The sequence below is a fragment of the Bactrocera oleae genome, chromosome 3 (assembly GCF_042242935.1).
Source record: "Bactrocera oleae isolate idBacOlea1 chromosome 3, idBacOlea1, whole genome shotgun sequence".
In the NCBI taxonomy this organism is placed as follows: Eukaryota; Metazoa; Arthropoda; class Insecta; order Diptera; family Tephritidae; genus Bactrocera; species Bactrocera oleae.
In genome coordinates this window covers 63,247,132-63,258,455 of record NC_091537.1, presented here as the reverse complement: position 1 = coordinate 63,258,455, position 11,324 = coordinate 63,247,132, and the positions used below count along the sequence as shown (strand labels likewise).

Here is an 11,324-nt window from a genome sequence, read left to right as displayed (position 1 = left end):
TTAAGTTCTCTAATTCAAGAATTGGGTTAAAAAAAGTGCATGCATTGAGGAGAGAAATTCGACTATTGGTATTCAGGGATGTTGTGGAAACTTATAGTTGTCGGAATCAGAATTGAAACCGATAAAAAAATGTAGTAGGTGTCATAAATTCATATATTATTGGTTTGACCTTCGAAACAGAAATTTTATCGGTTTTGGGTGTCACGGAAACCAATTTTATCGGTTTTGTTATGAAAAACAAAGCAAGATGATATTCGCTAAGAATGACATATGAATAAAACACAAAAGGTCATTAATATTTTGGAATAATTATTGGAAAAAATCCGAATATTTTAAAAGGATTTACAAAACGTAATAAACGTAATTTTACACCCAAATGGGTCTTTATTGAATCGATAATGTGATATAAATCTGAAAAGTAAGCATGTATACAAGCATACAAGTAAATACAAGCCAAATTTCACATGCGATTCCACTAGTGCATCAAGTGGATTACTGTGATCTTTTAATATTTTCGTTGCTTTTTTGTCTACATTACTGCAGGGTTAGGGGTTGTGGGTTGTAGAGGAGGACACATTGCATTTGGAGTCTGATTTACGCAAAACATTGTATGACCAAAAACAAAGCAGTTTTTACACTACATTGGCGATGGGTTATATAGCTCAATCTTAACTTTAAGCCATGCACTGTTATCTTCTTTAGTTCGTAGGCACTAAAAGAAATACTTAGCGTGAAGAGGAGTGTTAACAAGTTTACCGTCAATTATTTCACTTTCCGTTAATATCGCGCCACAGCTTGCGTATACTCCTTTGACAGTGTTTAGTGTTGGGTGTAAATTAACAGATACCTCAGATAGGTTTGATAGTTTCGTTGCTTTTAGGAAATTGGTGGTTTGCTGGTTGCTTTTAGTAAGAATGAGAATGTCACCGTCTCTGGTAAATGAGACAGAACTGAAGGGATCGTATTTTATCGATTCAAGAGCTTGTTGTATGATTTTCATGGTTTTTTGGGGGCCTTTGTGAAGTAATTTTGATCTCTACCTCCAGCATCGGTAGGATTACTTAATAATAATTTTAGGTTAATTTCCCTTTAATAACTTAATTTATGCCTGCACACTGATGATAAGTTTTATTTCTTGACGGAAAGTCACTATCTTTCTAAAATGATGACAACAACACTATCGTTGAGAGCGAAGCAAATGAAGAAAAGAAGGAGAAGTTATAAGCGCGTTTCGTTATTATTAATCGGTTACGGGACCGCGGGACAGCACCTGTACTGGGGCCGATTGCACCGGTAACGCCAAAGCCTACTGAGACCTGGTCGGTTGTGGTCAGGAGTAAGGGGCCTGCAACTTCTTCTAAGGAAGTTATTAAGAAAGTCGTCAAGGAGGTGGGTCCTTCACTTGGTATAAGGATCCACGAGGTTAGGCCTATTAAGGGTGGTGGGGCGGTTATCCGCACTCGTTCTGTTTAAGAGAGGGAGAAATTGGCGACTACGCCAAATTCGGGGAGGTGGGGTTGGACGTGGGTCCTCGGGTTGTAGTTTAGGGGGTTCATTTCAGCCCGGCGTCACAGAGGTCTGACGTAAGGCTGATTAGTCGTCCCTGGAAGGTGGCCCCTGATGGTAGCACCAATGTTGTCCTAGAGGGTATGGACAAATGATGTCCGCCCTCTTGGAGGCAGGTAGGTGCTATATTAAGTGGTTCTCCTTCCGGGTGCGACCGGATAACCTCGTTGCTGGCTGCTTCTGGTGTATGGATTTTGATCACAGAGTAGCTGAGTGTAGGGCCAAATCAGATGTCAGTCGGTGGTGAAGTCAACAAGGACACAGAGCTGCCGGTTGCGTCAATGCACCCCATTACCGCAACTGCGCATTTAAGGGTAGACCAGCTGGACATCTGATGATGTCGCCAGACACTAATTGGGGGAATTATACAGTTAAACTGCCAGGGGGCGTATGCCGTAATGTGTGAGTTGGGGGATGTATGGCTGAGGGGAGTTGCAGCATTGCCTTACTTCAGGAGCCCTACGCCACCAATGATGTGGTTCGAAGTCTTCCTGGGACTTTCAAGGTCGTCACGGACCTTGGGGCTAATGCTGCAATTGTTGTGAGTGATCTCAACTACGTGACGTATTAAACTGCAGGTTGTACTGCTAATTTAGCAGCCCCTAGAGCCCTACTTAGGCTACATGGATAAGCTACTTCTAGTTGCGAGTAGTAGCCCATTTTTCCTAGGGCTGGATGCGAATGCCTCGTGGTCGATGTGGTTTAGTAAGATATCCCGGCATACGTCTGAATATCAAAGCCACAGTCGAGGCAAGGCATTAAGTGAACGGATGGTGGCTAAAAACCTCTACATTGCAAATGAGCCGAGTGAATGGTACACGTATGATGGGCCTAGATGCGTGAGTGACATTGACATGAAGCTTATGAATCCGGCAGCAGATAGGGCGTTCGTAGCTAGATGTGAGGTTAAGGGAGGGTGGGGATTGAGTGATCATAATTTGATCCAGTGTGTGAAAGTTTGATGTTTAGTTCAAAACTGTCAGGCGATTGAGGCGAAAGTTTCAACGCGCTCGACGGTCCAATTCTGACAGGCTGTCCCAGCTTAGGTATGAATTTAGTTGTTCGATTAGGGAGTCTATTGAAATGTTGGTCAAAATTAAAGAACAGACGTGGAGGAATTTTGTGGGTGAGAATAGGAACGACCCGTGGGGTCAGATCTATAGGATCTTCCGGGGTCGTAAGAGGGGGAACATCACCTCTCTTCGCGTTGGTGACACTATGTTATCAACGCGGAAATAGTCTGCGGAGGTTGTGGTACCTCAAGCAGAAGAGGTAACTGTCCCTACATTAGATGATGGTTAGTTGGGGTATGCATTTGGCCTGGTCTGGTCTAAACGGTCCCCAGGTTTTGATGGTTTGAACGGAGAGATCTTTAAAAGCTTGTGGAAGTTCATTCCGGAAAACTTGGAGGCCATTTATGACAAGTACGTGTGGCAGAGTTATTTTTCGCGCGAGTGGAAATTTTCTAGGGTTGTTCCTCTCCTGAAGTCCCCTGATAAGATCAGGAACGATGCTCGTTCTTATCGGGGCATAAGTCGCCTTCCAGTACTTGGAAAAGTATAGACTCTCTGCTTGGGCAGCTCGAGCCCCTCTGCAAATGTTGTGCGTATGCGGACGACTTTCTCCTTCTGGTTGAAGGTCGATCGCGATTAGAGTTAAAGCGTACGGGAGGACAATTTTTAGAAATTGTAAATAGTTGGGGCTTAGGTTTGGGGGTTGACATATCGATGGATAAAACGGTGACAATGCTGCTTAAAGGCAAATTTAGCGATTTAAAGGCATTGTCACCGTTTTGTCCACCGATTATACGGGTGAATGTAGTCAGCATCAGGTATGTGACCCAAGTCACCATCATATATCGGGGTTTACTTGTGGCTTGTATCACTTATAGAGCCGCAATATGGTGGGTATTAGCGATAACGGTCTTGGGTCGCCGAAAACTCCTCTCGGTGCAACATTGCATGATGCTTGCATATTTGCCTGTATGTCGCACCGTTTTAACGGATGCGATGCAAGTTTTATTAGGTGCACCCCTTCTTGACCTGATTGACATACAGCGAGCTGTTGCATTCAGGTTAAAATGGGGCTTGAGTGTCATTGTTGCGGAATGACTGGATTTCAGATGATGACGTGGAGAGGGAGGGATATCTAGGGCACACTAGGCTTAACTGGTAGTAACTTCGACTACGAGGTCATTGGTTGATAACCAAATGCGGGAAAATTTGACGTTTTGTCAGTTGAATGTGGAGTTGCATTGCAACCGGGTGCCAGACCTAAAGTCGGGCAGAGGTTTAAGACAGGCCTCGAACCCTACCAAGGTGGTTAGTGTGTCCATTCCACACTACCAATCGGTACTGAAAAATACTTGGCATTTTCAGGGCGATGTTCAACGCATTGATTTGATCCGCTGTACTTTTGAGCGCCATGGTGTAAGGCTGTCGTCAACAGGTACCCACGTTAAACACACTGGACGTTGACCTTTGACATACGCGTGCTGCCTGAATACCCACCGACTGGGGAGAATTCTTTGTTTTATGAGATCGTCGCTATACTTTTTAGTAGAAAGTAGTATGTAACCGTCTTTAAGATTTCGGCAGTAATAGTCATAACTATGACACTAATTTTAACAGCAAATATAGTTATGGCTGGCAGCAACTTTTTGGTTTAACACCTTTTCATTATTTTTCATGAAGGGAGAAATGACAGCAGGAAAAAGTATAAAATTAAATAAAAAAAGGTATATTCAAGGTAGTATTTATGTTTTATTTAACAAATTAGTGATTATCCTGAGGATGAACTGATTAGAAAGTTCGTTGGTATTTACAATATTTTCTGTAAGGTTGTAAAACAATTATTAATTCAAAATTTCAATAATATATACTTTATTGAAATTTATACACATTTAAATAAAAAAGTGAATCCCATGACAAAAATGCAATTGTTTATTCAAATTGATATCATTCATACATCAACATATTTGCACATTAACACCAATGACTACATAAAAACTAAAAAAAAATTGAATTCAAGAGGAAAAGATTGAACAAATACCTCTTACATAATACCTTATAATCTAATAAAAATAGTCGTAGAATTTAAAACTCAATGTGTTGTGTTCCAATTTACTTTTAAATTATATTTCTTATAGTTACACATTTTTGTTGTTATTCATATAACCCTTGAAGGCAAAAGTTTGAACGTCGCTTGCTTAAGACGCTTTTATTTCTTAAGGTACTTTTTTGTAAAATATATAAACATATGTATGTATGTCTTTTTATATTAGTGGAACATAATTTGGAAACAAAAGGCTGATGCACTAGAAAATAGTAAGCTTATTGTGTTGCGGATGGTTGCTCCGGTTGTTGTTGCGGCGCTAAACGACTCACAAAAGCGATACCACTATGTATGATCTTACCAACAACCGCAGGTGATGAGGCGGCTAAAGCCTCGGCTTTAACGCGAAGTTCCGCAAAAGCGTTCCGGGTATAAGGATTACGTCTGGAACTATAACGCATAACCAAGAAATGATAGTAAACTATCGGAGTCATTAATCCTGCTTTTCCTCTGAAATAGATAAGAAATAATGCTAATTATTAAAAATGATTTTCACTGCATTCATACTAAAAAAGTTTTTATATGAGTTATTCACTTTTGATGTTGATGAGCAATTTAATTTCAAACTAGCTTAAAAATGTTGTACAATATTTAACGGATGCAAAGCCTCCCATGCAAGGTTGGGCAGATGCTTTATATCTGCTGTAAGAGCGTTAGGGGTCCTATACCCAATACGACGTTTGTTTTCGAACCGCAAACAGCTGCTGGATTTCAGGAAGAAGAAGAATGCGAAAATAGACAAGAAAGCTCTCTTTGAATCAAAACAAATCCAATCGACTGATTTTGACATAATGAATTACTTTTGACAAATTGTTGTTTTTTGGCTATCGACAAAACCTTATTTAATTAAATCATGGTTATCATTGAGGCAAAGCAAAATGTGGGGCAACTCTCATCTTTTTACGGTTTGCCAAGCAACAGTTGCCATTTTTATTAGAGATAAACACGAAAAGCAAAAAAAAAATTCGCTGGCATACCCTTTACTTTACTTCGTTGTTAAGTATGAATTGTTGGCCGTAAGCAGGGTTAGGCAGAGACTTAGTATATGCTAAAATAGCGTCAGTGGTCGTATACATACACACACGGATTGTCACTAACACGAACAAACGAAGAGTGATAAACGAGAGTGACGATGGGACAAAGCGACAATAAAAAAACACTCTGCAACGTTGTACATGCAAACCAGTAACAAAAAAATCATATAATACCTATATCATCAAAATTTTGCCACAGCTGATTTCATTGCAATCTTCGTTTTGGTCTTTGCCCGGTAATAGTACTCTTAAAATTAAATCTGGGTAGCAGATTTTGCTATCGAACGTATTCACTCATATCTAGAAAATACGCCCTTAACCATTAAATAAATAACCTACTTCTTAAACGTTAACAAATAAATATATTTATACTAGAAAACGAGAGTTACGTTCATATACTCTAAACATATAGTAATCATATACATACATATATATATATATAATGCATATCATACTAACATACAAAAATAGAATTTGGGTTCCAAATTCTGTTGAGTTGTGGAATAAGAGAATGAGCGAATTCCTGGTATGTAAAAGCCAACTCTACTAAAAGCATAAATTATAAGCAAGCTAACAAAGAATGTTAACACAGTTAGTCTTAATGTAATAATGTAAGACCAAACTAACAAAGAATGTTAGTACAGTTAGCCTTACGATTAGGAGGAAGAAAACTTAAAGCAATGTTAATCAGTCTTAAGATCCGATTAAAAAAATTAACAAGTAAAAACTAATAAGCAAGCAATAAGAGGATTTCAACACCGTTTCTGGCGCAGTCAATGGAACTTAAAGCGAACTCTGAGAAAAATTAAAGAACTATTTATTATATTTTCGAACATAAAACAAAAAAAAACAGTAACTAAGCGGGAAAGAGTTTATTTACGAAAAATAGATATTGTTCGGGTCTCCGACGTTTCACTCTGGGTGTTACAAACTTCGTGGCAAACTTAACATACCATGTGCGGATTATAAAAAATAGTGAAAAAAGTCGAAAACAGTGACAAAATTACGATTATTGTAGTGAATAAAAAAGTAATAAAAATTTAATGAAACTATTTGCGTACAGTGTGTTAAAAAAAACATTTTCGTTTTCCAAAATTGGAAAAAATTTTAAAAACATCGGTAAATTTAATCGACTTTAACAGTCGACAAAAGTGATTCGACACAAACAGAAACATAATGGATTCAGCGGAGCTTGCCAACATCAAAAAAAGCGGGAGGAGGTGATTAGTAACATGCAGCAGCTCCAGGTACAGGTGTACCAACAAGAACAGATACACAGGCAATAGCTACACAACCAGCAGTCGCAACAGATCGTTCTTAGTGACGATAAAGTTATAAGTTACTTTCACTTATAACTCCTCACTTAAAGCAATTCGTCGGGTCGAAAGATGACAATTTACTCGCCTTCATCCCACTCTCAAATCTTCAATCGATGCAGAAATATTAGGGTTAGTAATTTAAGAGAACTTTTCGATTTCTTTTTTTATTCTAGTTATAAGCTTAATGAGCTATGCGATTTTGATTAGGCAAAACACTCAGTATACCTATACTTGTAAGTATGCCTACAAATATAAATAGAGATCTTACGGATATTCTAATAGAACAAATTTACGGAAGTTATTGTACTCATTTGGACGAACCTACCTTACTCCAAATGTATAATAGATTTTTAAAATATAGGCTGTTAGATGAGAAAAGAGCTATTTCATACAATCACAGGAGAATATATAATCAAAAGACGTTCGAAACTAGTACAGCGTGGGCCCTTTTAACCGTCGTACTTGTTTGAAGCTTCGTTAGGCTGAGCCAAGTAAGTTTTAACATTTTTCCCGTTACACATTTCTATTGTCACATATATTTTGAATATACGCAACATAATTTTTAGTTTCATCAATTGGTATGCAGGTTTTGTGAGCAATGGAATCAAAAAGAGAACTGGCGAAATCAATCATCAACACAATCTCATGTTTTCTAAAAAAAATAAATACAGACTTTTTAGGTTATTTATTAACACCTGAAGGGATAAAACCAAACCCAAATAAGGTTGAAGCCATACAAAAATTAAAGTTACCCACTTCACAAAAACAAATAAAATCTTTCTTAGCTATCACAGGCTTCTATAGAAAGTTCATAAAAGACTATTCTAAAATCTCTTACCCGATGATTGTATATCTAAAAAAAAAAGATGCAAATATTAACGTTAATAACCCAAGTTATATAATTGCGTTCGAAAGATTAAAATATATAATTGCGATCCTTACGTTTTAAGATATCCTGTTTTTACCAAAGGTTTAAATTATTAACCGACATTAGTAACTTTGTTATATTTTCACACAAGATAAGCATTCAATTTCATACGCTTCGAGAACATTAAACAAACAAAAAAAAAACTACTCAACTATCGAAAAAGAGTTATTAGCCATAGTGTGGGCAGTAAAATATTATAAATATTATTTATACGGAAGAGAGTTCGATCTAAAATCAGATCATCAACCGCTTAAGTGGTTGCAGAAGAAAAATTGTGGTAAGGATATATATCTCAGGCTACAGCGTTGGTTAGTACCATTGGGGGAGTATGATGTAATAATTGATTATATAATTGATAAAGCCAACAAAATAGCCAATTTCGTAAGTCGAGTTGGTAGTAACGAGATAAATATGGTTAATTCCAAAAATTTGGGACGATACTAAACGAAATGCTAAATATTAAAGGGTATATACTCATATATATTCAACAAATTCTTTAAAGTTCTTACGAAAAAAATCAAATTATTTCTTTTGTAAAGTATAGTCATTTTCCCAAAGATATCAAAGAAGAATATGAACAAAAAATGAAGATGCGTTCTTCAATAAAATTAAAGTAGGACGTTTAGGAATTTTCCGAACTTAGGAGGGATTAAAACATAGTATGTATCACCCACAGCTAAAAATTAAAATACATGATATAATAAATAACTGCGAAATCTGCAACAAAGGAAAATATGATATGATATTAAAGGAACTATTGATCCGATTCAACTCATTTTTTACAAAAACATACTACTACAAGGTGCGTTCCAAAGTAAACAGGACTTTTAAAAAAATACAGAACAAATGGTTTTATCGGCAAAATCAATTAATTTTATTCAAAATAGTCTCCTTCTGCTTTAATACAGCTTTTTGCACGGTCCAAAAACATGTCGAACGAATGTTTTAGCTCGTTGCCCGGTATGGCCGCCAGTATGCCGGTGCAAGCCTTTTGAATGGCCTCCACGTCTGCATAACGCTTTCCTTTCATCGGCAAATGCATTTTTCCGAAAAGGTAGAAGTCGCACGGTGCCATATCACCATTCACAATCTTGTAAAGGAAGTTCGAGTCTTTTTTCGCCTCTTTAATGATGTTCTTTGAATGTTGAATTCTGAGCAATTCGCACTACAGCATAGAAATATTAGAAGAATGTTATGTGCCGAATTTGGTTCGAGCAGATCCTAAAATATGGGTTTCACCTAAAAGAGGGCTGTGCCACGACCACTATCTAATTTTGAACGCAGTTCCTATAAAGTCATCTCATACCATCCAAGAGATAAAATTTAATGTCTCTGGTGTGTTTAGTGCTTGATTTATCGCGCTTTTAGTAGTTTTTAACAGTACCGTTATATGGGAAGTGGGCGGGGTTGTCACCCGATTTCATTAAAAACATTTGTTCTCAGTGAATTTTGTTATAGCTTTAGCAGTTTAGGAGATATGCACATTAAACCACGGTAAGACCACGCCCACTTTACAAAAAAAATTTAACTGCAGATGCCCCTCCCTAATCACAGTTTTGTATCTTATTGTGGGGCTTAGTTATGGCAATTTATTTATTTTTGATTAATGGCGTTTTGTGGGCGTGGCAGTGGTACCAACCGTCTTACGGTATCAAGAAACATATGTACCAAATTTCATAAAGATATCTAAATTTTTACTCAAGTTACAGCTTGCGCAGACGGACGGACTGATTTCAACTCGTCTCTTCGTTCTGATCATTTATGTATAACCCTATATCTAACTTCATTAATTTTAGGTGATACAAACAACCGTTAGGTGAACAACTTTTATACTCTGTAGCAACATGTTGCAAGATAAAAATGATTAGAAGAAGCTTGATGATTATTTCTAAACATAACACAAAAGGGAAGCCTATTTAGAAACCGGAGGTGAAGATTTTATTAAGAATTATAGAAGTGTAAGGCATAAAGAAGAGCTAAAATTTATCAAAAGAAATTTGAAAAATATTTATATATCAAATATTAAACGTCCTTTAAAATTTGAAAACGAATTTGAAAGGAAAAAAACAATTACCACGGAATTAAACTTATTAATGCAAAATATAAAATCCATTACTCCAAATAAATTTCATAAAAGTAAAAAAAGGCAAATTTGGCTTGATAAATGACCACAATTTAATAGAAAATTCCAATAAAAAGATATTAGAATACGATACGGAAACATATTACATACTGTTTTCAAATTATTCCAAAAAGAGTTCGAATATTTTGCAATTGTTTTCCCTAAATTGAAGTAGACTAGAATAGGTTTAGAAATCTATAACTACGATAACTTATGTCAATTGTATATAAATATATACAAATAATTAGTATATAAATAAAAAAGCCTGTTATTGCAAAATTGATTTTAATAACTGGAATAACAAATAAAAAACAAATAGAAGTTGAAAAGCCGAATTAACCCCGAGTTAATATAAAAATTTTAAAGAAAATCTTTAACTCAAGGAATTAAGATTAAGCAATAATTATTTTTTCTAACTCGTGTCGATAAAGAATAAACAAAACTGAAATCGTAGCAATAGAAAATAATTCTATACAGATTAAAATAGTTATAACTGAAAACATTTATCAAAACTGTTCAAAAAGAAAAAATACTATAAATGGTAATAACTTAATACACTTTGTAAAATAAAAATTTTAGATACTAAACATGAGAAATGAAAAATAAAATTGTCCAATTTGTAACCCAAATTCGGTTCAGTTGTGGAATAAGAGAATGAGCAAATCGCTGATATGTCAAAGCCAACTCAACTAAAAGCATAAATTATAAGTAAGAAAACTAACAAATAATGTCAATACAGTTAACTTTAATGTAAGAATAACCAAACTATCGAAGAATGTTAGTACAGTTAGCCTTACGATAGGGAGCAATGCTACCAGCAAGCAATGTTAATACGAGGGCTGCTATATAGCTGGCTGGCCTAGGCAACACTAAGTGTTGCCAGGTGCAATCTGACATTTCCATTGGACATGTTTGACATTTTTTAGCATAACATCACTCAGAACGTTTTGTCATTTAATCGTGAATTGTTTTATTTACAGGGAATTAAAAAATTCATCTCGGCCAAAAAATGGAATTAACTCGTGAACATTTTCGTGCGATAATTTTTCACAACTTTCGACGTGGATTATCACAAGAGTGCACCGATGAACTAAAATCTTTGTATGGCTATGAAGCACCATCCTATAGCACTGTGAAAAACTGGTACAACGAATTCAATCGTGGCCGACGCTCGCTCAAAGACGAATTCCGTGAAGGTCGTCCAAAAACAGCCGTTGTGCCAGAAAACATCGATGCCGTAC

At 36.4% G+C, this 11,324-nt stretch overlaps 1 protein-coding gene across 2 annotated transcripts in view; it reads right to left on the bottom strand.

Annotated features, from left to right (window-relative positions):
* Positions 1–4,485: 4,485 nt before the first annotated feature.
* Positions 4,486–11,324, bottom strand: part of Kr-h2 (Krueppel homolog 2) — a 53,062-nt gene continuing 46,223 nt past the window's right edge. The window contains exon 5 of one of the 2 annotated variants that reach the window (XM_070106732.1): positions 4,486–5,152. In XM_070106732.1, coding sequence (XP_069962833.1) covers positions 5,071–5,152 — 82 coding nt within the window. In that variant the 3' untranslated portion in view covers positions 4,486–5,070. The remainder of the gene's footprint in view (positions 5,153–11,324) is intronic. The other variant, XM_036373944.2, reaches the window with a different exon arrangement.